We start from the raw sequence: 27,071 nt of genomic DNA, 5'->3' as shown, positions 1-27,071 counted from the left end.
CTGATTATCTTTCTTAAACTTATTTTAAGTTTTAGTTAATTTTGAATTGCTTAGGTTGGCTTTGATGAGTCTGCCATGCAGCTCAGTTATCAGGAACCTTGTTTCCATTTCACTACTGTTTTACTGTTTTACATTTTTACTGTTGTCTCCAACCAGTAAGACTGAATTCTCAAAAAAAAAAAAAAGTCACTATAATGAAAAACAAAACTAAACAGGTAGGTAGGCTATCGTGGATTAAAGGAGATGAGAGAGAGCTGAATCTAGGTGTGAAATGTGATTGGATCATGAATGAAAACAAAGGTATAAAATAAACTTGGGAGGACACAAGAACTTTAAATATAAATGTGTGTTAGGTGGATAATTTGGAATTAAGGTAAATTTTCTTAGGTGTGTTAATGGTGGTGTGGTTTTGTAGGAAGGTGTCCTTCTTTTTCCAGACGTTCAAGCTGGATTTTTGAACTGTGGTGTTTGAACTAGATGTTTGAATTGTGGTGTTGGAGAAGACTCTCGAGGGTCCCTTGGACAGCAAGGAGATCCAACTAGCCCATTCTAAAGGAAATCAGTCCTGAATACTCATTGAAAGGACTGATGCTGAAGCTGAAACTCCAATACTTTGGCCACCTGATGCGAAGAACTGACTCGTTGGAAAAGACTCAGCTGGGAAAGATTGAAGGCGGGAGGAGAAGGGGACAACAGACGATGAGATGGCTGGATGGCATCACCGACTCAATGGACGTGAGTCTGAGTAAACTCTGGGAGTTGGTGATGGACAGGGAGGCCTGGCGTACTGCAGTCCATGGTGTCGCAAAGAGCTGGACACGACTAAGCGACTGAACTGAACTGTCCCTCTTAAGAAATACATGCTGAGGTATTCTGCTGTCTTCAATTTACTATCAAAGGACTCTGGGAATAAAAGTATTAATACTATGCGTCTCTCCAGTACTTTGACCACCTCATGCGAAGAGTTGACTCATTGGAAAAGACTCTGATGCTGGGAGGGGTTGGGGGCAGGAGGAGAAGGGGACGACAGAGGATGAGATGGCTGGATGGCATCACGGACTCGATGGACGTGAGTCTGAGTGAACTCCGGGGGTTGGTGATGGACAGGGAGGCCTGGCGTGCTGCGATTCATGGGGTCGCAAAGAGTCAGACACGACTGAGCGACTGAACTGAACTACCCATCTTGAAGGAAAGAAGAGGGAGGGAGGAGTAAATTTGGCAACTAGTTGACACATGAATCTACGGGATGGCCATTGTTCTTTCAACTTTTTGATAGGTTTAAAACTTACAAAAAGCATGTGTGCAGGAAGTCTGTCTTGCCCACCCGAGTGACATGGTTAGGTTGGGGCCAACATTGTGCAGATAGCTTTCTAGCAGCTCACTAATTTCAACTACCGCCAAATAAAAGAAGTACAGTCGGAATGTTTTCTTCGTTACCTCTTCTACGCTCCTTCTGCGATTCCTCCGCGAGGCGAAACCATCTGAGAGAGACCTTTGTCCCTCGGCGCTCTCCGTAGGTAACTGAGTGTTCATTGGTTGGGCGCGCTGTCGTTTTATCGCAGTGCGGCCGAGTTTTCCGGAGGCGCGTGGGTTCGCAGTTCCAGTTTTGCGTGGTCGGCCCAACGAAGATTGTTAACGCAGATGGCTCAGAAACCGCTGCGCCTGTAAGTGACCCTGAGTCCGAAGCCTGTGTGTCTCTGTGTGTTTGTGTCTGCTGGAGAGGGTTTCTCTAAAAACGTGAAGAAAGGAGGAAAAGCCGGGGGTGGAAGCTCGGCGGCTGCTGGTGAGCTCCTATCGCGTCTTTGCCTGGCCACGGCAGGCAAGCCTCTTCTCCCGATTGTTTTCGCTTCTGAAGAGGGAGACTGTTGTCTACAGTCGCAAAGAGAGGAGGAAGCTGCCAGAGTCAGGCCTTCATGTTAGGCCTTCTTGGCCTCTGACATCATTTCCCCTTCGTTTCTCCTTGCAGTATATTTATTAGCCAAAAATTGTAGGCATGGGCCCTGGGCGGGGTTCAACTGAAGAGAGAGAGAGGGCCTTTGCCCTGGCCCTTTTTTTTCAGGGCAGTGATGAGGAGAAGCCTTCCATTCATCCATTCATTCAACAGCATTGATTGAACAGTTGCAGTGCACCAGGCACTGGTGCTAGGCGTGGCACAGATGGAATTCTTGCCCTTTTTAATGGATCTTATAGTTCATGGGAATAAATATTAATCAGAGAAACCAGATAAATGTTAAATTATGGCCCTGGTAAATGTCAGGAGGAAAAGGTTCACGGTTCTGGGAGGATTTATATAGGATCTCTGGGTTAATATGAGGAATCAAGGAAGTGAGGGTTGAGCTTTGATTAATAGTCTTTTTTTTTTTTTTGTCTGTATTCCAAAAAAGTCACTGGAATGTTTACAAACACCTTAACATGATCAAATTTTCATTTTGGAAAGCGATTCAGGCTGCAGTGTGAAAAAAAAATTAGAGCTAAAGTAGAAGACAGCTGCTGCTGCTAAGTCGCTTCAGTCGTGTCCGACTCTGTGTGACCCCAGAGACGGCAATCCACCAGGCTCCCCCTTCCCTGGGATTCTCCAGGCAAGAACACTGGAGTGGGTTGCCATTTCCTTCTCCAATGCATGAAAGTGAAAGTGAAGTCGCTCAGTTGTGTCCGACTCTTGGTGACCCCATGGCCTGCAGCCTACCAGGCTCCTCCGCCTATGGGATTCTCCAGGCAAGAGTACTGGAGTGGGTTACCATTGCCTTCTCCGAGAAGACAGCTAGGACTAGGTAAATGAAGAAGAAGAGTGAAGTAATTCAAGGTCTGTTAAAGAGGGGACAGCAACATGGCTTGGAGACATTTGGTTATGAGTGCGAAGAAGTCAGCGTTGTCTGGATCCTAGATTTCCGTTTTTTCTTCAGTAGGGTTGGAAACCATGGCAAAGGGCCCAGATGAGGAGATGATGAGTTTTGAGGTGTTTTTTTTTTTTTTTTTTGAGGTGTTTTATGTTGTACAGACTGGACGGTGGCTGTCCCCCAAACAATGGTAATTCCATGTGACAACTGCTATGAAAGAGGAAGTGCAGGGTCCTGTGGGAGCACTAGGAATTGGTGACTGATAGGGACTGGAGGGCTTCCTAGAAGAGGTGGTGCTCCGAAGATAAATGAACATGCCAAATAATTTATTACAGAGTTTGCTCTGAAAAGCTATTTGGGTTTCTAAAGTTTTGAGAAGAGGACTTTCTGAGCTGGTCAGGAAGGCTTTAGAGATGTACTCGGCCTTGAAAGATGGGAAATCTTTTAGATTCAAGATGGGTACAGTGGGACTGTTAGGAGATGTCACCACCCCAAGGGAATGGCAGAGACAGAGAATGATCAGATTGACAGTAGAGAAGGTTTCTGTTTTGGAACTTGGAGAAAGCATTGGGGAAGGAGATTAGGACTTGTGAAAAGCTGTCATCTCTCTGGCTGTTGAGTTGCCTTATGTTTTTGAGGAAAGAACATTAAGCTATTGACTTTATGTAGGATGGACAGGAAGAAGAGAAGGTATTAGAGGAAATGTAAGTATATTCCCTATGTTGTAGCCAATACCAGATTCATTATATTTCTTTCTGATTTTGCCTCTTCAGTAACTACAGGACTCTCAGTTGCTCTGCCTCATAATTGTCCTGAGGCAGAGAATATAAAGAAAATTCCTCTTCTTTATATTCCTTAACATGTCCTCAGCATAATACTTGGCATACTGCACTTAGCAAAGCATATTGTAGGTGCTCAGTGTGTGTTTGTTGAATGGATGGCTGAAATCCTGTGCTAAGATAGTGGCAGTGGAAATGAAAAGTACAAGAGGATCACGAAAGATACTTGTAAAAGAAATTGAAGAGACTTGATGACTGGATGGGGATTATTGCCTCTTGGTAATCAAATTGGCAGGAGACTTATGCACAAAACCTGGCAAGTGAGAAGAAACTGGTTCAATTTTGGAGGAAATGATAAGCTAAATTTTAGATATGGTGAAGATAACTGGTGAGACCTTCAGGTGGAGCCACCCAGCAGTCACTAATAGTTCACATGCCTTGAACCCCTCAGGTAACCTCAGAGAGACTGGAACACAAATCTCCCTGATCCAGGAAGACTAGTATATATACCAAACCTAGCAGGCCCATTTGTGTGTCCTGAACTGCTTTAACATTTATGTTATTTGCAGCTTGGCATGTGGAGATGTCGAAGGAAAGTTTGATGCTTTATTCAATAGAGTTCGAGCAATTCAGAAGAAAAGTGGAAACTTTGATGTAAGATGTTTCTTTCTACTGCATTAAAAAATTTGATTGTTGTAATCAAACATATTAAAGTAAAGTTTGGGCCTCTTTATACATTTCTGGAACAGCTACTCTCTTGTTAGACTGAGTTTCTTTTGTGAACATGGAAATTTAGTAGCTGAAGAATGGTATGGGAAAGGGGATGTGTTTACTGTAGACTTTTTTATACTCTTGAATTTGAGTTTTGTTACTTTATTACTTTACACAAAACTGAAAACAGACTAGCAAAACCTCCCTTCAGTTCAGTTCAGTCGCTCAATAGTGTCCAACTCTTTGCAACCTCATGAACTGCAGCACGCCAGGCCTCCCTGTCCATCACCAACCCCCGGAGCCTACCCAAACTCATGTCCATTGAGTCGGTGATGCTGTCCAACCATCTCATCCTCTGTCATCCCTTTCTCCTCCTGCCTTCAGTCTTTCCCAGCATCAGAGTCTTTTCAAATGAGTCAGCTCTTCACATCAGGTGGCCAAAGTATTGGAGTTTCACCTTCAACGTCAGTCCTTCCAATGAACACCCAGGACTGATCTCCTTTAGGATGGACTGGTGGGATCTCCTTGCAGTCCAAGGGATTCTCAAGAGTCTTCCCCAACACCACAGTTCAAAAGCATCAATTCTTTGGCGCTCAGCTTTCTTTATAGTCCAACTCTAACATCCATACATAACTACTGGAAAAACCTCCCTTAGTGATTCTGATTACTGGGTTTGGAAAGCACAGATCTATTTCATGGGTATATGGTGTGGATGAAGTCAGACAATATGTGTGCAAATGCTTCACAAACTAAAGAGCCCTGATTTTCATGTATTGTTGACTACTGGACTCTGTAAATTCTTAGAGTACAGAAGAGTATTCTAGGTATGGGAATTATTTGTTTATTGGGCTAAAGGTTGAGTAAGATAACAAGCAGGAAATGTGTCCTTTATTTCCTATATCTCTCAGGGTACCTAATACCTGAGAGATACCTAAGTTTTGTATTTCACAGAGAGATTCTTCAAGGTTGATTTCTCCATTTTTTCCCCTGACCCTCTCATCCCCTTCACCAGCTTGTATTTGACAGCTAGAGAGCCAAAATTTAGTAATTGGTAGAATCAGAGTAACTACTACAGTTGTTAAAGAATTATGTTTAGAAATTCTATAAATTAAGGAAAAAAATTGGTTAGAGATAATTAAATAGAATAGTTAGCCAAATAATGTTACTGTCAATTAATTATGTACTATTTGATAGTTTTTTAAGAAAATCTCATATCTGTTTAAAAAACTCATTTTAGCTGCTGTTGTGTGTAGGAAATTTCTTTGGCTCCACTCCAGATGCAGAATGGGAAGAATATAAAACTGGCGTCAAGAAAGGTATAGAACTTATTTTTCTTTTTAATATTTTATTTATTTGGCTGGGCCAGGTTTTAGTTGCAGCATGTGGGATCTAGTTCCCCAACCAGGCATTGAACCCAGGCCCTCCGCACTGGGAGTGTGGAGTCTTGGCCACTGGACCACCAGGGAAGTCCCCAGAACTTATTTTTAACATGATTTCTAACAAAGTTTTAAGGCTCCCTGGTTCTTGCCAAGTTGTTTTTTACATATTAGTGATTTAAAAGTTTGCCTTTGAGTTTTGCATTGATCTGGGAAGAATGTCTGTGCATCTGAATGTTCAAATTTTTAATTTGGTTGGATTTAGTTCCAGGAAAAGAATTCTCTTCTCAGTAGGAGAGAATTGAATAATGCAGCTGTATGTGTTCTTTCCTTTTTTTCAGTTTTGATGTTTTTTTATGAAGCTCTTTTGGGTCTGCTTTCCTAACTGTACATTGACCATTCCTTCTAAGATGTGATAAGCCTAGTGACACCATTTAATAATCAAGCCACAAGGTTGGCTGTAGGATGTCCTCTGTGGGGAGCATGTTCCACATGGAGGATTGCAGGCTCTGCCTTCACTACGATTGTTTTTCCTATGGGGAAGCAGTTCTCAGGTCCCCAAGCAGCTCTGCTAACTAGCTAGTGTCGTGTCTGTTTCTCTCACTAGCTCCTATTCAGACATATGTGCTGGGTGCCAATAACCAAGAAACGGTGAAATATTTCCAAGATGTTGATGGGTGTGAATTAGCTGAGAACATTACTTATCTGGGTAAGTGGATATTTTGTGTGTTTGTAATGAACATAATGTGTTCCAGGAATTAGTCTCCCAGGAAATTTGTGGCTGGATTCATCTGCCATTACTGCCTGAGAGAATGGAGATCAGGGGGTTCTTTTCTAAAGTCAATGTCCATATGCTTAAGACTATGTCGTTTTTGCTCTGTTGTCTCTGGTGTCTCACACCTCTCCCCAATCTCCTGTACTCCCGCAACCCAATATATACTGTTTCAGCCAACTAGAGGAGTAAACTGACTGCAATGTTTGGAGTACCTAAGGTATAAATTGTGTTTTTTATTTTTTGTTTTTAATTCCATGTATGTGGTCTCACCGTGTAAACATTGCTAGATACAGCTTATTTGTTAATTAGACTCCTAATTTCTATAGCTCTAGGTTTCACTGAGGTTTTTAAAAACTCAAGTTTTTAATACTGGTCCTTGGGTTTTTCACTACTTTTTTGTCCTTTTTCCACTTCAAGGTCCATTCTTCAATTCCAGGTTAAAGTTGTTCCTCTGCACCCCCCTGAAACTCTTATAGTGGGTCCTTTCAGCGTTTGGCTATTTTTTTGTTTGTTTGTTTGTTTTTTTAAAAAAAAGCACTGTCAAATTTTGCTTTTCTTCTTCCCCTGCTCCCCTCCCGCTGTTTCTTGCGTCATTCAACTCAGTTGTTTCTAAAATGGCTCAGCTACTCTTCACATTTCCTCTCTCTTGGTCTCTCTTTTCTTTAGAAAGCTTCCACATTTCCTTTGCTATAAATGCTCCTTTATAGTTTGTTTTTTTTTAGTATGTGTGTTCTTTACCACTTCGTTATTCTTGTTAGTCAGTATATGTGTTCCATAATGAGTCACTATGTGGAAAGAGCCATGTGAGACTCAGTAAATGAAAGGGAGGTGAAAGCTGATGGAACAGGGTTCCGGAGGCAACACAGAGGAAGAGACTCAAGGGCACAAGCCAGGAATAAGTTGAGAAGATGGCAGAGTCTCTTAACTTTTCCTAAATAATTGCTCTTTCCTAATGTGTTCCTTCATTTGGAAGTGTCTGCCTTCATAAAGTGTACATCTATTCTAGACTATAGCTTGCTCAAACCTGCAATTATTTTTTTTTCTTCTCAGTGCCACTCCAGGTGTCTAGATTTCTTTTAGTCCCTATGGAGTCTCTAGAAGGCAGAAAGCCTTTTTCTTAATCAGTGCTTCCAAAGTGTTTTCAGTTGTGAGGCACCTAGAGCAGTCACACTGTGGGCTCCAGCAGCTTCCACATAAGGACAGCTCTTATGTACTGAACAGGAATACTGCTGTAGCCATCCAGCGTTGAGACCTGGGAGCCAGAAGTGGGCTTTAAGAGAGTTGGGGCATGAAAGAGATTCATCACCAGCGTGACATTTCCTTCTGCAGTTTGACTAAAACTTTTCTATTTTTCTTTGAACCCAGGTCGTAAAGGTGTCTTCACGGGAAGTTCAGGATTACAGATTGTGTACCTCAGTGGGACAGAGTCCTTAAATGAGCCTGTCCCAGGTTACAGTTTCAGTCCCAAGGATGTGTCTTCCCTGAGGACAATGCTGTGTTCAACACCCCAGTTTAAGGGTGTTGATATCTTGCTCACATCCCCGTGGCCCAAGTATGTGGGGAACTTTGGGAATTCTTCTGTGAGTAGTGTTTGTTCAGTTGGAATTTCTAAAAGCAAATTGTAGTGGCTTAATTTGAGCTTTTTTTTTTTTTTTTTTTTTTTTGCTCTTTGAGTGTTTCAGTTCTTAGTTCCTTTCAGTAGAAATCTTGTGTGAATTTTTTCGGGATACTTAAAGCCTATTGGCTGATGAAAGCAAGTTGATCTTGTGAAAACACGGTTCACCAATGAAACTGCTGAAGTCTTAATTATAAATGAACGTTTTTTAAGAATTGTAGTCTTGCCTCAAGTATCCTTTCTTAGCCTTCTTAAGATGTTTTGAGGAGTCACTGATATTCAGTGAAATATTCATAGCTAGTGGCAGCTCTGCAGTTTTATTTTTCCCTTTCCATTCCAGATTATATCTTTTTGGCTATTAGAATATTTTAAAAGATGGAATCATTATGGGAGTGAAGATAGCGATCTAAAGTTGGGACACAGTATGTTGAAAACTTAGTACTTCTTTAATGGGAAAGCTTTAATGTTGGAATGTATTGGACTGTGTCGTTGGATTTGATTTAAATATTTTTTATAAGAAGAGGATGTACACCAGGTTGGTGAGTGACAGCTATCATGGGGAGCTACGCTGGTGGAAAATAAGCCTAAGGAAGACCTTGAAAGATTGTCTGTGAGGGCAGAAAGCATCCACTGAGCTTCAGTGAAGGAAAATGTAAAGAGTATATTTAGGGAAAAAAATATCAGTTCCTAGATGCAGAGTTATCAGTGATGATTCAGAAAAGGGCCTTGTAGGCTACTCTCTGTCAGCTTCAGCACAATATGTCTGTGACCAAAAAGGCCAACAAAATACCAGGCATTGTCAGGGTATTGAAGGTAGAAGGGCCACGCTCTTCCCCTTCCAAACACCCATGGTTACTCTGCCACTAGAACATAAGCGGCAGTAGATTCAGAGAAAGACTACTAAAGTGATGATGGGAGGAAGACAAGTGATACTCTATAAGGAGGAATGAAAAGGGGTGCTAACAAAAAGTCTATAATTTTTGATTACAGTTGACTTTGGCGAAAATGAATAGGTAATCACATAAGATACTTATAGGGGAAAAAACACCAGTCCCTAAGATACTAGCCTCAGGGCCAATTCCCTGCCCTTCAGCAGACACCTGAAGGAGGGAAGTATAAGACGAAAGGAAAGTGTTGCTTTACTTAGTGGAAGATTAACTCTGATAATTTCTCTCTTTCCAACTATACTTTCTCTTAGAATGAAGTTCTAGGAGAAAGTACAAACTGGTTATGGGTGAGAGAGAGGTCACATAATTTGTTGTTAGTGGAAGCTCTGGGAATAAGCCTAACTTTTGACAGACTGAACCAGGGGCATGGTTGTGCCCTTCTGAAGCCATGCTTTCCTTGACCGAAGCAAAATAGAGGCTTCTATGCTTATGTGATGAAGTTCCTGAATGTCCTATGGCAAATATTCTGTGGATCCTAGGGGCCCTGAAAGCTAGCTTTTGATTTTAATCTTCTGTAGTGACTGTCACTGTCTGCATTATCAGAACTACCGGAGCACAGCAAAGCAAATTATAGACACACAGTCTGTGGGCTCCAGAGAGAAAATGCTTACCTTCCCAAATGAGATTTTAATAAATCTTGTTTTGGGTGTTTGTATGGAGGAGTAACCTTCTTCCTTAACTTCTGGCTTCTAGTTTTGTTCTTATTTCTGCATTTGTAATTAGCCCATTTCCCCTTATGTGCTTGAGTTTCTCTGATTGCCATAGAGTGGAATTCATGATGCAAATTCTGCTGCCACATTGTAGCCGCATAAAAATTCCAAAGACATTTCAAAGTGTCTTGTTATATCTCTGCATTTCATGATAACTCCTAGATCTGTTAATGATGACTCAATTTCTGTTTACTAGGGAGAAGTGGATACCAAAAAATGTGGCTCTGCTTTGATCTCCAGTCTTGCCACAGGCTTGAAACCAAGATATCATTTTGCTGCTTTGGAGAAGACATATTATGAGAGGCTTCCATATCGGTGAGTAGCACTCCATTCTTTTTGGTTTTTTGAAGAATTTGCTTGGATTTTCTCTGTAAACTTCTCCCTTTCATTTCAGCCATATTACATCTAGGTTTCTTTTAGTTTCTCAAGCATGAAATAAGTGACTCTCAAACCATTCCACTTCTCTGAGTTTGGTTTCCTGATTTGAAATACAAAGGATTGGCCAATACAGAGCCCCTTGTAGGCTTAAGGGTCTGACATTACAGTGCTGTTTAATCATCATAGCTTGATGTATAGTAAGTCCTGTTTTGATCAGGTTAAACAGTGTTCCTTGTATAGTCTTAAACTTAGGGTAATTACATAAGAAACATTTTAATTTAGGAATCAAAAATTGGTATCAATTTTGTTTTCTTCTTTTTTTCAGTATAGTTTGGAGGTGGAGTTTTTAAAGGATATATTGCAGAAAAATAAAACCAGTGTTTTATAAGTTATAGAGTTAAGTAAAATTTATTGTGAACGATTGTCACTGTAAAGGGCATGGATAATCCCTAAACAATTTGTACTTTTTTTTTATTCAAAAGCAATATATGTGTTGTTGAAAGTTCAAAAAATATAGGTGAGCAAAAGAAGAATATAACCTGCTCTTTCCCTATAAATCCCACAGCCTGAGGTATAAACATAGATATCACAGATTTTTGTTTTGTATCCCCATATATGCCTTCTGGAAAAACCTCTTCTTCTCTGAAACCATACACTGAAAACAGAAAGGTTATTGGAACAAGCCACTCAAAGGCAGTTCAACCTTTAAGAATGCAAATATATATTTCTTTGAAGAACATAAACCGGTGGCCAATAGGTGCGTGAAAAGATGCTCTCACATCATTAGCCATTAGGGTATTCTATTATTACACAAAAGAAGAGAGAATAGTATAATGAACCCTCCTGAACCCATATCCTACATCAGCAATTATCAACATTTTGCCAGTTGCCCAACTCTTTTAAAATCAAGAGTTTTTTTGTGCTTTTCAGATTCATGATCTCATTTTTTCCTAACAGCAGCCCTGGGAAGTAGGCATGATTATTTTACTGAATGGATGCATAACATCTGAGATATTACTGGTGGTGATGTAGTGATGGACTTAGGCCTGTGCTCTTTTCATGGACCCGTGGAGTCTACATATTTCATAATTGCAGATCAAAAGTAAAGTTTGTTGTTGGGAGTTCATTGGCAGTCTAGTGGTTAGGCCTCAGTGCTTTCATTGCTGGGTTCGCTGCCTAGTCAGGGAAGTAAGAATGAGCAAGCCTCGAGCCACGGCCAAAAAAGGGTAAAGTTTGTTGATAACCTATTATCTTTCAAATATATTACAGAAATCACATTGTTCTACAGGAAAATGCACAGCATGCCACCAGGTTTATAGCTCTGGCAAATGTTGGAAATCCAGAAAAGAAAAAGGTAAATGTTGAGTGTTTGGTGATTGGTTAGTATTCATTGTCTGCCTGATAAATGTTCCTCTTGCCCAGTTTAGGATTCAGATCTCTTCTTCCCAACTGTAATGTCCCAGTACTTCAGCGACTTTACTCTTTGTAATAATATGGTAATGAAAGGTCAGTTTCCTTGGGTCCTTTGTAGGAGATTTTAGGGAAGGGTTTGGGAAAATAGGCCCAGTGGAACAAGGGCAGATTTTCAAATGAGTTATGTTTCTTTCTTCCCACATCCATGTGGTTGTTTCCACGGGTATTTTTCAAGGGTTTGACATCAGGTGGTACTATTGCTTTGCTTCTTTTAGCAACTTCAGTTAGCCAAAATAATAAAATCTTCCCAAGGATTTACGTAAGCTCTTCTTGGCTTTGGGTGGTCTTAGTGATACCTGGAATCTGGCTTTCTACTAGAAAACTGTGCAAGTGAATGAAAGAGAATATACCAAAAAAGTATATATATTGGTTTTCTCACTTCCTTGAGAGCATTTCTGATTCTTTAAGGCCAAAAGCCAGGATATTGTGGATTGGGACAGCTAAAGATTAGAACAGTCAGTCAAGTGGGAAAACAGATAAATTATCTGAAGATTTTCTCACTTTAATAGGCCATGAACAGTGTACATGCAAAAGATAAGCAAATACCTATTTTGTTTTTTCCATAATAGCTCAAACTTTGGGGCCCAGGGCATTCTTAGCAAGTTTTGATTTGTAATTTCTTTTTTATTAATAACTTATCTGCCTTTCCTCCCTTCTTCCTTTCTTCCTTTTTTTAAACTTCCCTTTTAAGACTGAGTATCACAGTATTTTTAGTCTGTTGTTTTACTTTTAGGGACCTTTTAGCCTTAGCGCTAAGCAATGCATACTTCACTCAGAATATGCACATTTTGAAATTGGCAAGTATTACTAAATTCATCTCAAAATTTTGTTCCAGTTTACACCCCCACCGGCAGTGTATGAGACTGTTTTCTGTCTACATTCTCAATGGGTAGTGTCAAGTTTTTACTAACATTTTTGCCATCCTGATAGAAGAAGGTTGTATGTCAGTGTTAATTGGTTGTATTTCCCTGACCAGTAGTGAGGTTAACCGTCTATTCATATCTCACATAAAGTTTTCAATATGTGTGCGTCCGTCCAAGATTCTAGATATTTTTATATTTAGTTCCTTGCTACTAATCTCTAAGAAAATGTATCTGCATAAATAGCAGAAATTGTATAAAATCAAAGGAAAACACTAAGTTGTTTTCCATTGGAAAAAACAAGGGCAGTACAGTGACTGTTGACAAAGTACACAAATGTCAGGGAATGTTTAACAGGAGGATTCCTACGTGCTGTTTCTCATAAATCCCCTGTTCCTTATCAGTTTCTGTTGCCAGAAACCAGTGGAAGGGCACGCCGCTCCCAGGACTGAGGTCATAGGATGAGACAGGCTTGAATCTCCTTCAGTAAGCATTCTCCTTAGTCTCCATCCTCTTTCTTGAGATATGGATTGCCTCCTGACCTTGTGACCATTATTAATCCCTTGTTCCCTTGGTAATGGTTGCTGTACATTTGGTTTTCTGATCTTTATCATTGTCGAAAGAAATTTCTTGTACAACAGTCTATATATCCTCACAGATCATTAAAGCACCTTTGCTCCCTCAGAGCTTGGGTCCCCGTGTCTTTCTTTCTTTCTTTCTTTCTTTGTCTCTCTCTCTGCCTCTCCCTCCAGCTCTCTCTTTCACTTTTTTATCTGACTCTGGACCATCAGGTTCCAGTCCTTTAAAGGACCACAACACACAAAGATAAAGGACTGAGAGACAAAAGCAATTTGTCTTCAAGGGTTATGGAGCACATCCCTCTAGGCCTTGTAGTGCTAGTTGTTTCGTGTAAGGGCTGGGCTTTGATGAGTTGCTTGTTACTTCATCAGCCCTTGGTAGCCCCTGCAGAGATCACCGAAATGGCATTGTGTGGATTCTCTGAACTACAGATAGTCTGGTTGCTGCTCTTTAGTTTTACTCAGTTTCTAAAGATTTTTGTGGAATTTTACAATCCAGGAGGTTGGTTATATTTGCATAAATAGTATGCAAATAATAATATTGTTATTCTTTTTCCAAAGTATCTTTATGCATTCAGTATTGTTCCTATGAAACTAATGGATGCAGCCGAACTGGTAAAACAGCCACCAGATGTCACTGAAAACCCTTACAGAAAATCTGGGAAGGAAGCGTCCACAGGCAAGCAAACTCCTGCCCCTGAGGTGGGTTCTGATTGAGAGGTGACGTTTTCTGGGCATGATTACCCATTATAGGTGTCTTTTCCTTGGTTATAGTTTAGTTTATAAGGCAAGTTTAATCCCTAGAATCTTAATCTCTTTTTTTCTCCTTTGGGAAATTGTGGTGGTGATTAGAAAGCCTTAGTAGATTTCCAGTAGGATCAATGTGTGTGTGTACATTTAATTGTAGTTTGGGGTTAACCGTTTTATATTTTAAGTCTTTCATTGTCTAAAGTTGGTTCAAATATTGGGGTTACACATAAAAAGTCTTTCCTGTCTAAAGTTAATTCCCTGTTCCTAACTTTTCAGGTAAGGATCCAACTGCTTGGTAGCAATGTAATTTGTTATTTTATAATGAGTGGTGGGTCAGGAAGCAACAGTTAGAACTGGTCATGGAACAACAGACTGGTTCCAAATCAGTAAAGGAGTACGTCAAGGCTGTATGTTGTCACCCTGCTTATTTAACTTACATGCAGAGTACCTCATGAGAAACGCTGGGCTGGATGAAGCATAAGCCAGAATCAAGATTGCCAGGAGAAATATCAATAACCTCAGATAGGCAGATGATATCACCCTTATGGCAGAAAGCGAAGAACTGAAGAGCCTCCTGATGAAAGTGAAAGAGAAGAGTGAAAAAGTTGGCTTAAAACTCAACATTCAGGAAACTAAGATCTTGGCATCTGGTCCCATCACTTTGTGGCAAGTAGATGGGGAAACAGTGGAAACAGTGACAGACTTTATTTTTTGGGGCTTCAAAGTCACTGCAGATGGTGCCTGTGGCCATGAAATTAAAAGATGCTTGCTCCTTGGAAGAAAAGTTATGACCAACCTAGACAGCATATTAAAAAGCAGAGACATTTCTTTGCCAACAGAGGTCCATCTAGTCAAAACTGTTGTTTTTCCAGTAGTCATGTATGGATGTGAGAGTTGGACTATAGAGAAGGCTGAGTGCAGAAGAATTGATGCTTTTGAACTGTGGTGTTGGAGAAGACTCTTGAGAGTCCCTTGGACAGCAAGGAAATCACCAGTCCATCCTAAAGGAAATCAGTCCTGAACATTCATTGGAAGGACTGATGCTGAAGCGGAAACTCCAATACTTTGGCCACCTGATGCGAAGAACTGACTGATTTGAAAAGACCCTGATGCTGGGAAAGATTGAAGGCAGGAGGAGAAGGGGACGACAGAGGATGAGATGGTTGGATGGCATCACCAACTCAATGAACATGAGTTTGAGTAAACACTGGGAGTTGGTGATGGACAGGGAGGCTTGGCATGCTTCAGTCCATGGGGTCGCAAAGAGTCGGACACGACTGAGCAACTGGAACTGAATTGAACTGAATGAGTGGTAGTAGGTCAATAAGATTTACTCTGAAGAGATTTCTTAATAGCAGACTTTTCTGAAATTCATTTTCCCTTCACTCAAGCAAGGAATGTCAAGTTCCCTTACTAGTATGAATAGTCTGCTTTCTTAGACTTTCTTAACGAGCAGCCTTTTATTTTTTTTAATTAAAACTCAGTTAAAGTTGTTTGATCTGTGAAATTGTAAGACTACTACAGCCCTACTGAGAGAGGGGAAGGGATTTGGGTGGGATCATGCTATTGTGTTTTAGGCAAGAATTGCTGTATAACTTACATTTTAATTTGTTTTTCCAAAGGGATGAATTTGGTAGCTTAGATAAGTGTTGAGAGGTGTGACTGAGTCCAGGCATCAGGACTGGAAACTATTTTGCTTCTCTAGATTAGGCAGAAAGGGCTGGGAGGAAGGTAGCAATGTTCCCTTGTGTGTGATGGTTGGCTACTTGCTTAAAGATTAGTTTAATAACATTTACTCTTCTATTGACTATTCTAGGAAGAATCAGCCTGCCAGTTTTTCTTTGATTTAAATGAAAAGCAGGGAAGGAAGCGTTCATCTACAGGCAGAGACAGCAAGTCTTCTCCTCACCCAAAGCAGCCTCGCAAACCTCGTAAGTACCTTGGCTCCCTCCAGAGGTCTCTTCTGTGGGCAATAATGGTTATTTTGGGTCTTGTTTGGGAAGCAGCATTGCTCAAAGGGCCTCTTCTGGCAGAAGATCAATAATAAAAACAAAAGGATGCAAAGATGGCCTGACTTTCACGCTGTCTGAGGCTATTTCTGTAAGAACTATGGAAAAAGTTCTTTTCCTTCATGTCTGTAAAACAGAAGGTTAAGAGCCTACAAAACCAGTTCAGGTTTATAAAATAATAATCAAAATGTTAGCAAAGACAGCTGTTAAAACATTGAGATCTTCTTTTCCACCGGCTTGTTTCAAAGATGAAGAAGTTGACTTTGTAACTCCTGGGGTCATGTGACTAGCTGGTGGCATGACTGGAACTAGTTATGGGGCTCCAGACACTCAGTTGAATGTTCTCTTATTGCAGTCAGTTGCCAGTTACATGCTATGGTTACCACTTGTAGATCACCTCCCTGTGGACTGGTTACAAATTCAGCATGTCTGTAGACATTTAGTTTCATTGATAATGGTGATGGGGGCGGGGGTCATAGTGGGAGCACAGCAGACCCACTGTGGCAGTAGTGTGTACATACAGTGTTTGCAGGACACAAAGATCAGACAAGGCTGAGTTCTGCCGGTGGTTATGTGCTGTAATGCTTGGACCATGGTAACACTTGTCTTTCTTCCACGTGAAGCTCAGCCTCCAGGACCCTGCTGGTTTTGCCTTGCCAGCCCTGAAGTGGAAAAGCATTTGGTGGTCAACATTGGCACACATGTGAGTTACTTCCATGAACCTCTTGCAGAAAGGAATACACCTGTTTCTTTTCTGTTGACTTTATGGAGTCACGGTTTACATATAAAATTTACCTACTTTAAGTGTGCAATTCAGTGACTTTCAGTAAGCTTACTGATTGTACAACCGTCACATAATACAGTTTTAGAACGTGTTCATCACTTCAGTAAGATTTCTCATGCCCATTTCCAGTTAATCCCCACACCCACCCTCAGTTCCAGGAAACCACTCATCTACTTTGTTTTCGTTTCTGTCTGGATAGTTCGTATGAATGGAATTGTACATCTTTGCATCTGGCTTCTTTTACTTAGCATACTATTCTTCTTATTCATGTTGTAGCCTATATCAGTTTTCTATTCCTCCTTGTCAAATGGTATTCCATTGATTGGATAGACTACATTTTTTCTGTTTATTCACTAAATGGACATTTGAATTGTTTACCCTTTATGGCTATTAGTGAACATTTGCATACATGTCTTGTGTGAACATATGTTTTTTTCTCTCGGATAGCCCTAACCTAAGCAGTGGAGTTGTTTGTAATGTTATACTTACGTTTTTAAGAAACTGCCAAACTGTTTTTCAAAATAGCTGCACCATCTTGTTTTCCCACCAGCAATGTATGAGGGTTCTTGTTTTTCTGCATCCTCCCCAACATTTGATGTTTTCTATTGTTTTGACTGTAGCAACTATAGCAGTTCTCTTGTGGTTTAGTAGAATCAGTTTCACAAGATTCCTCCTTTCCCTCCTCTCTGACAAATAGGTATGGCTTTCCTAGGGTGATGCTTTTATGAAATTCTTGAACTTTATATGTTTTTATTCCATACTATTTGGGGATGATGAGTTGCTTTTTTGAATTACAAAGATTTTCTTTGTCCCTGAAAAGGAGTCCTCTGTTGCCTATACACTCATATTTGGCTAAAAATGTTGATATTCTTTTTTTTTTGTATCTTCAGATTTTAAAACTTGAGTTTATTAATTTTTGTCTATAGTAACTATATAATGTTGGGAACTGATTTACACTAATTACAAAAGACTAAAGTGATAAGTTCTCAGTTTTGCCTAGTAGTAGAGGATATAGCTTCCTAATGACAGGAAGACTCACATCCACATTTCTGGTCTGGGTATCTGGGAACCCAAGATGATAATTATAAGATTGCTGGGTAAGCAATGAATCAGACGGTGACAACTGGATGATCTTGAGAGGATTTTATTCAGGCTATGAAAAGTTCTGATGGACTACATGTGTCTCACTGTAAAGTCATCCTATTTCAGACTTCCCCAAATGCTTTTCCTTGGGCATGACTTGCTTAGATATTAAATAATACTCGTTTTTGACCCTCATTCTTCTGGGATCCATATAAACCATTATCCTTCTTTTTCATTCACTTAGAATGAAAAGAAGCTTAATTTTCAGAGTTACAGTTGCACCCTAGTCACCCATGACTAGAAATGGCTATTTTCCAAGGCTCCCGAGGATAATATATGCAGATGATTTCGTAGTGTGTGATGCTTTTGCAGGCAAATACTTTCCTCCAGTTTTCATTGATTTATTCTGATTTTGTTTCCTGGGGATGACCTTTTTTTCCTCAGCTTATCCTGATAATGAGGGCCTTTTACTGGGGTATGAGCCTAGGGGAATTTCAAGGAAAACTCTTTGCTTCTTATCTTGACCTGAAGTTAGAGGGGCAAAAAGCATATCAGATTTTGATTGTGGACCAGATAGGAGGTCCCATGATGATTTTAGCTTAGAGCTTAGCTACCAATCAAGTTTACCCTTACCTGAACTGTCCCTTTTTGGTAGAAATCTCTTGCGAATGTCTGGTGACCTGTGGGTATCTGGCTGAGGACTTGGAGTCCCCTCTCTGCAACCACTCCTTTTGATCCCCTTTCATTACTTTTTTCCCCTGGTTTTCTCTGTCATTGCCATGCCTTCCTGGAGAAGGAAATGGAAACCCACTCCAGTATTCTTGCCTAGAGAATCCTGTGGCTAGAGGAGCCTGGTGGGCTGCTGTCCATAGGGTCGCACAGAGTCAGACATGACTGAAGCGATTTCACATGCTTGTGTGCCTTGGAGAAGGAAATGGCAACCCACTACAGTATTCTTGCCTGGCGAATCCCAGGGACAGAGGAGCCTGGTGGGCTGCCGTCTATGGGGTTGCACAGAGTCAGACATGACTGAAGCGACTTAGCAGCAGCAGCAGCAGCCATGCCTTCTTCAAGGGGTATACATAGAAGTATGCTAATGACCCATGCTAATGACCAGTACTCTTGCCTGGAAAATTCCACGGACTAAGGAGCCTGGTAGGCTACAGTCCATGGGGTCGCAAAGAGTCACACACGACTGAGCGACTTCACATACATAATGACCCATGGGTTTAAGTTGGTAAAAGCAGTTGCAGGCTGCTAAGAGTCCAGAATAAGTACTGCAAAATCCATGCATTTATGGGAGAAATACTCATTCAGGTCCTACTTATATAGATGAAATTGGAGATGAGTTCAAATACAGCACAGATTAGAAGTTGAGGGTTTGAAAAGTAGGGAGGAGACTGGGCAAGTTTGGAACATCACAAAAACTAAAAGGTACTGCCTTAGGGGTGCTGTTTAGTCTAGACTAGAAGCCTTCAGTAGCTTCAAGGCACATCACAATATAAAAACTGCCATTTATGGCAGCAACCCTCTAGAGTTACCTTTTAAAACAAACACAATCACATTGGTTACTATACTTTTTTTTTTTTTTTTTTTTTACTGTTTTAGTGCTTATGAGATTTTGATGAACTTTAGTCATCTGGAATATTAACTCTGTAGATGTGTTCAATCCTCTGTGCCAAGGATATCAAGGATGATAATGATTTAGTTTGTTGCTATTACCTATCTTGTCTTTCTGTTGGGCTTTCTCAGTGTAGATGAAAAATAAATGACTCTTTCCTTCAGTCTTAACTTTGAAGGGACCACACTAAAAATATACTTTGGGTGGTTTTTCTAAAGCTCTGGTACCTTCATTTGCCTGGCCCTTTCTCTGCTCTCTTCCCTTCAAAGTATGTCTCAGTGGCAGAGCAGTCTTGTGTGTTTGGGTTTTGACAGAAATATTTTTAGTTGCTGTTTAGCTGTCAACAGCCATTGCTGGGAACCATAGTTTTCTTTGGATGTACCTGAGTTTGAAGTTTCTTCTTCCTTCCCCATTAGGTTATATTTGCTTTCATTTTGTACAGCTTAAGGCTGTAGGGACATTGGTGATGATGATGATAATCATATCATCTTAGCCTTTTTCGGGAACCCAGGAAGTGTATTTAGGGTTGAGATTAGGTGTCACTGTAGGGGAAGTGGTTCATTTGAAATCAGAAGTGGTTCCTTTGAAATCAGAAGTGGTATCTTCCTGTAGCTGAGAGTGATAGTCACTGGAAAATTGTTAAATTGTTTCAAGTTTGGAGCCTGGGAGGAAAAACCAAGTTTGCTGTTCTAGTCTCCTTCAGCTCTGGTGTGTTTGTAGCCAAAAGCCAGTCTTGTGTGCTGCTCACTTTTCCCCAGTTCATTTGATAGTTGCATAGAGATTTGTTGCATCTAACCTCATTCTTTCACAGGTACTTAACAGCAATGTTGTCATAACCTCTAAAATTAGACTTTTTTTTTAAGAGGAGAAGTTCTGCTGGTAGCTTCTTGCACACTTTCCCCACACCCTCGCAGCTCACACTTTGTAGAGGCTTTTCTCCGAAGAATCACACTTGCAGTACTGAAGTCTCACTTCTGTGTGCTTCCTCTGCAGTGCTACCTTGCCTTGGCCAAAGGAGGCTTATCTGATGACCATGTCCTTATTCTGCCCATTGGACACTACCAGTCAGTGGTGGAGCTTTCAGCAGAGGTGGTGGAAGAGGTGGATAAGTACAAGGCTACATTGAGGAGGTTCTTTAGGAGTCGAGGCAAACGATGTGTTCTATTTGAGAGAAATTATAAGAGCCATCACCTGCAGCTACAGGTATGTGATCTCTGTCCAAGAGCTTGGAAGGGCCTGGATATTGATAAATATTTAAATGATGTTAATTTTTTTGAAGTATAGTTGACTTACAATATTGTATTAGTCTCAGATGTACAGCAAAGTGATTCAGTTCTTGTATATGTATATAAAATATTATTTTCCATTTATAGGTTATTATAAGATATTGAATATAATTCCCTGTACTAGGTTTACCTATTTATGTTGCTACAAATGGCAACAGTTCATTGTTTTTCATGGCTGAATAATATTCCATTGTGTGTATATACAACATTTTCTTAAGGCAGTCGTCTGTTGATGGACACTTGGGTTGTACTGTAAATTGGTGCAGCCATTATGGAAAACAGTATAGAGGTTTCTCAAAAAACTAAAGATAGATCCTATGATCCAGCAGTCTCATTCCTGGTTATATATGCAGAAAAGACAAAAATCCTTAATTCAAAAAGATGCATGCAACCCAGTTTTCATAGCAGCACTATTACAACAGCTAAGACATAGAAACAATCCAAGTGCCCATCTACAAATGTTAATACTTAATTTTAATAAATATTTAAGTATTTGATTCTAATATGATTAAATATTTAAATAGTTGACTTAATACTTTACAAAATTTAGTATGAACTTTCATATTAATATTTAAATAATATTCACTTAAAAGGTTATAGTTTTTGGTGATAACCCCAGGGACTTCACAGGGAAGTGCATAGTCAGCACAACTGAATAGCACAAGTAGTAGGTGCCTTGTTGAGAAAAGAAATGGATAGTTCAGGAAGGTTCCAAGAAAGATTTGGGCCTTGACAGATAAGAGTTTGGGAAGAGAGTGGTATTTTGTGTGAAGCTTAGCATGAGTGACAGTTCACAGGTAGGAAGCAGTCTCAGGTCTTGCCTGGGGCTACCAGCTCAGAAATTCAGAGACTGTTGTGGGTAATTTGATTGTCATTGTGGTAGTTTTCTTTCTGGCACATTTGTTAAGTTTTCAAATGGGCCTGACTCTGCCACATATATTATATGGGAGCTGGCAAAGGCTTGATGACAAAGAGATCTCTTTCTAGCCTTTTCTGCATCAGAGATGGCCTCCCACATGTGAAAGGCTGTCTCATAAGTTTAAGTCCTTATAGACAGGATGACATAGACCTGTCTGGCTTGAGGAAAATGTCTGCTGAGGGGTGTTCCTCCACCCCTGTGATGGATTTGCTGCATCTCAGAGACTGTACGGGAGGCACAACCTCTCTGGGACCTGCACAAAGAATTTCTCCTGTCTCCTCCACCCGCCCCCGCTAGGTCATTCCTGTGCCACTCAGCAGCTGCGCTACTGATGACATTAAAGACGCCTTCATCACTCAGGCACAGGAACAGCAGATAGAGCTCCTGGAAATCCCAGAGCACTCAGACATCAAGCAGGTAAAACAGGAGAGGAAGGTGATATTCCAGGAGAAGTATTGGGTTTCTAGCCTATAGAGCCTGATGTACTCAGAGGCATTCAACAAATGTTAAATAGGCAGGTGACAATATGGTATTAGAGTAGAGATGAAGATTATATTATAGTAGTTCCTTAGTGCTTTTCTGGGAAGGGCAAGAGATTAGAAATTTCCTAAGGCAGGAACTTAGGAAGGTAGGTGCCACTGGGAGGCTCTTTGTAGTATCTGCCAGTGTCTTTTTAAACTTTCGTTGTATTAAAGTTCTTGTACTTCTAAATTTTTTGCCAAATTAAAGCTCTTAAGAGATGGGAGAAGGCAACGGCACCCCACTCCAGTACTCTTGCCTGGAAAATCCATGGGCGGAGGGGCCTGGTGGGCTGCAGTCCATGGGGTTGCTAAGAGCCAGACACAACTGAGCGACTTCACTTTCACTTTTCACTTTCATGCATTGGAGAAGGAAATGGCAACCCACTCCAGTGTTCTTGCCTGGAGAATCCCAGGGACGAGGAAGCCTGGTGGCTGCCATCTATGGGGTCGCACAGAGTCAGACACGACTGAAGCGACTTAGCAGCAGCAGCAGAGATGGGCTGGGATTTTCGGTGTTTAAAGTGCTATTACATGTCCTCATATGACTCTGTTTACTGTAGATTGCACAGCCAGGAGCAGCATATTTTTATGTTGAACTTGACACAGGAGAGAAACTTTTCCACAGAATTAAAAAGAATTTTCCTTTGCAGTTTGGAAGGTTTGTATATTTTTCTTATTTTAAATGTGTTTTCACTACACCTACTCTGAATAAAGTAGTGGGCTGCATGATGAGTTAAATAAAAAGCCAAACAAGAAATAGTCCTTGCCCTAAGGAACAAATAGTGTTAGGGCAAATCAGATACTTACGTAAATGACAGTAATGTAATGTAGAATGTGGAAAGTACCATAAAAAAGTTTTGAGGAACAATGTACTTTAAAATCCAGAGAAGGGAGAGCCATTTCTGCTTGATGGAAGGCATCATGAAAGGGCTGAAGTTGAGCTTGAGAGAAAGATTTAGAGGGTAAACTCTGGTGCATGGGCATTCTAGCCCAAGGGAGGAAAATGCTACTATGAACATGTGCTCTGTGCCAGGCACTGTGCCAAGAACTTTCCATGCATTGCCTCATTTAATCTAAACTCTGTATGGTAGGTACTGTCATCCCAGTTTACCAGTCTGGAGAATGAGACACTGGAGGAGTGCCCAATAGAACTTTCCATGATGACAGACATATTCTATAAATCTACATTGTCCTACACAGTAATCCCCAGCCCCATTACTGGTGATTCCTGAGCACTTGAAATGTGGCTAATGTGACTGAGAAACTCAATTTTTAATTTCATGTAATTAACTATGATTAAATTTAAATATATTAGGCTACTGGCTTCATTGGGGTTCCCAGGTAGCTCAGTGGTAAAGAATCTGCCTATGCAGGAGTTGCAGGAGACGTGGGTTTGATCCCCTGGAGGAGGACTATGCAACCCACTCTGGTATTCTTGCCTGGGAAATCCCATGGATGTAAGAGTCTGGTGGACTACAGTCCATGAGGTTGCAAAGAGTTGGACAAGACCGAGCATGTAGGCACACTGCACGGTGGCTTTAGTAGTGGACAGTGGAGAAGGCAATGGCACCCCACTCCAGTACTCTTGCCTGGAAAATCCCATGGATGGAGGAGCCTGGTAGGCTGCAGTCCATGAGGTCGCTAAGAGTCAGACACGACTGAGCGACTTCCCTTTCACTTTTCACTTTCATGCATTGAAGAAGGAAATGGCAACCCACTCCATTGTTCTTGCCTGGAGAATCTCAGGGACGGGGGAGCCTCGTGGACTGCTGTCTATGGGGTCGCACAGAGTCGGACACGACTGAAGCGACTTAGCAGCAGCACCAGCAGTGTGGCTCTAGAGTGGTGAGGTAGCTTGTCCATGGTCGCAGTGACCTGGCGTGCAGGACCCCAAAACTGAGGTCTTAACTCATTACTCTGCAGTTTCCGAAAGATTTGGATGAGGCTTCATTTCTGTTCCTCACATCATGGAGAACATGACTGCAAAACTGTACAGGGAATGGTATAAATTAGGCAGAGACTGAAGGCAGGAGTTTGCTGGCAAGAAGAGATTATGGAGGGTAGTTGGAAAAATGCAGGACAGATTATCTGGTGCTGGTGTCTGTGTTTTGCAGTGGTTTTTTCCCCTAGTTAGAACTGAGCTTTGAGTCAACTTTGAACCATTTTTGGGCCAATTTGGAAAGCCTCTAAGAGACTGCTACCAGTAGATAATTCTAGTAAATGTAGTTGTCCATATTTTCAAAGAAGATAATAAATGAGAAAAAATGTATTAGGAGCTTCAGACAACTGACATTATCTTTCATGTTGTTGATTCCGCAGTAGATACAGGTTTAGATACTGATGGCACACGCATGTAAGCTTACAAAGGAGAGATTCTTTGAATGATTTTATGCTCTTGATATTTGGTTGTATTTTCAACACTGTGTATTTTTCAAAGTAGTAACTTACAGGTGATAGTGAAAGTGTTAGTCACGCAGTCATGTTCGACTCTTTGCCACGCTATGGACTGTAGCCTGCCAGGTTCCTCTGTTTATGGGATTTTTCCAGGCAAGAATATTAGAGTGGGTTGCCATTTCCTTCTCCAGGGGATCTTCGCAACCCAGGGATCAAACCTGCGTCTCCTGTGTCTCCTGCATTAGCAGGCAGATTTGTTACTGTCTGAACCACCAGGGAACATAGCATTTTATAATTAACAAAATACTTGAGAAGACATCTTTTTTTTCCTGCTGTACAAGAAGGATGGGTCTGTCTTCATTCTACAGATGAAGAGGTAGGCTCATAGTCTGCCCAGAGAATAAGAACTTGAGCTTTGACTTTTAGAAGAGTCTGTGATTTATTTTTAGCCTTTCTATTTACTGTAGCTTCAAAGTGGAAATTGAACCAAACAAATGTACAAATAAGGTTATTTCTAATATATCAAAATAAGTAAAAATAGAAAGCAGTGGCATTTAGAAGACAGCATGTGTGAGAGGTGATTTTGTTGACATTGAGCATGTGGTATTGTGCCTGTATAGACTCGAGGGCACTAAAAAAGGGCAGAAAATCAGATTGGGGTATGATACTAGGTGCCTGACTTCACCATGCCCTCAGCCCATTAATGGCCTGAGATAACAAAACTAGAGTTTAAGGCAGGATGTAATTACAACTAGTTTGGTGCTTTGACTGTGTTATCTTCATATATCAGAAAACCCTTATTTTGCATGTCGTAGGCAAGGAAATCAAGACACAGAGATGAAGTAATCTGTTCTTAGACAGCAAACGGCAGAACTAGGAATGGAATCCAGTCGCTTTTTTGATTGCAGGGCCTGCCCTCTTTCTATTGTGTCATGTTGATTTTCTAGGTACCAGTAACGTAGTTCCAGGTTGTTCAGAGGAGTAAATGGAATTTGAGGGGTTAGAGAAGAGCCAAGACCTGGGCTGGTTAGTTTAAAACAGATGTGATTTTGATAGATAGCAATGGCAGAGATAGCCCTCAGGGAAGAGAACATGGTGTGAGCAATTAGAGGAATTTACATGCCTTTTTTTCAGTGATGCTGAGCAGAGCTCTCTGGCTGGAGAGGAATCAAAGGTTTTGGACTGATACTGTCCATTTTGACTTCTTTGTGCTCTTTTTTGCAGGGAGGTCCTGGCTAGTGAAGCTATCCTTAATATTCCTGACAAGTCTGACTGGAGGAAGTGTCAGATCAGTAAGGAAGAGGAGGAGACTCTGGCTCGCCGCTTCCGGAAAGACTTTGAGCCCTTTGACTTCACTGTGGATGACGACTGAGTACAGGGAAAAAGCACTTTATGAACTTCACAGGATATAATAGCAGCCTGTGTTTAAAGAAACAACAGTCTCCCATGGGGACTGTTTCCCTGCCTCTTTTTTGTGTATTCCCATGGAACCTGCCTGTAGCAAGAGGCCTAAGATTGAATATTTTTTGGGAAAAGTCATATTTTAGGATGAAGATCTTATGTTAAAAACATATCTGTCATCCAGTTCCAGGTAGAGCTTATGTTTGTCAACATTTTCAAAAATATTTAAGCTATTACAAAATTCAAATGCTTTTTCATGGTTGGGAAGTGTCTTGTGTTCATGTTACTTATAACTATTGAAATGAAGTAGTGTGTGTGGCACCCCACTCCAGTACACTTGCCTGGAAAATCCCATGGATGGAGGAGCCTGGTAGGCTGCAGTCCATGGGGTTGCTAAGAGTCAGACACGACCGAGCGACTTCCCTTTCACTTTTCACTTTCATGCATTGGAGAAGGAAACGGCAACCCACTCCAGTGTTCTTGCCTGGAGAATCCTGGGGACGGGGGAGCCTGGTAGGCTTCCGTCTATGGGGTCGCACAGAGCTGGACACGACTGAAGCGACTTAGCAGCAGCAGCAGCAGTGTGTGTGTATATATAGTAGGAGGGGCCAGGGCTTTAGGTCCAGCTGTTATCCCAGGATCTCACAGGTGGCTTCTTACTGAGCAATCCAGGATGGAGAAGGGACCCAAGGCCTTTGCCATTTTTCCCTTATAGAATTCATCTTACTGATAGAAAAGAGCTCATTCAGTCCTTCAGCAAATACTTAACTCCTCTGTACTAGACATTTTTCTAGACTCTAGCAGTATAGCCATGTCCCAACATGATTTCCTGTCATCCCAGTGTTTGCAGTCTAATTGGGAAGAGAAAGAGCAAGATTTTTAAAAAGATGAGTTCTCCTTTACTGAGAAGTGAGCTTTAGTTGCTGTTTGATAGTTACAAATTCAAGGCGCTCTGGATTGCTGATAGAGTTTGGGGGCTCATCAGGATATAGGCCACAGGTGAAGTTAAGATAATAGATGAAAGTAGACAGGATGAATACGATTGTAAGCTGAAGAAGACTACCTGAGAAATGTCAGTATTTAAGGAGTGCCTCAAGTCATCCAAGAAGTACATGGAAAAAGAGCAGAGAGAGAGTGATCACAAGAGAATGCCTTATCTTAGAAGCCAAAGAAAAATAACTGCTTCTATACACTGGGCGTCTTCCCTGGTGGCTCAGAGGTTAAAGTGTCTCCCTCCAGTGCGGGAGACTCGGGTTCGATCCCT

At 41.0% G+C, this 27,071-nt stretch overlaps 1 protein-coding gene and 1 non-coding gene across 2 annotated transcripts; both read left to right on the top strand.

Annotated features, from left to right (window-relative positions):
* The first annotated feature begins 1,582 nt into the window (after positions 1-1,582).
* CWF19L1 (CWF19 like cell cycle control factor 1) lies at positions 1,583-26,054 on the top strand. Its single transcript, XM_052660860.1, has 14 exons — positions 1,583-1,664; positions 4,186-4,270; positions 5,565-5,643; positions 6,311-6,412; positions 7,844-8,058; positions 9,947-10,065; positions 11,398-11,482; positions 13,601-13,741; positions 15,606-15,720; positions 16,422-16,501; positions 20,280-20,489; positions 21,789-21,908; positions 22,573-22,670; positions 25,631-26,054. Exons 1-14 carry the CDS (start codon positions 1,642-1,644, stop codon positions 25,776-25,778), a joined length of 1,620 nt encoding a protein of 539 aa, XP_052516820.1. The 5' UTR covers positions 1,583-1,641; the 3' UTR covers positions 25,779-26,054.
* Positions 21,445-21,592, top strand: LOC128068115 (small nucleolar RNA SNORA12). The gene has a single exon (XR_008201462.1). It is a non-coding gene; the product is annotated as a small nucleolar RNA SNORA12 (small nucleolar RNA).
* Positions 26,055-27,071: the final 1,017 nt, after the last annotated feature.

The sequence above is a fragment of the Budorcas taxicolor genome, chromosome 23 (assembly GCF_023091745.1).
Source record: "Budorcas taxicolor isolate Tak-1 chromosome 23, Takin1.1, whole genome shotgun sequence".
NCBI lineage: Eukaryota > Metazoa > Chordata > Mammalia > Artiodactyla > Bovidae > Budorcas > Budorcas taxicolor.
This window is presented reverse-complemented; position numbering and strand designations above follow the sequence as displayed.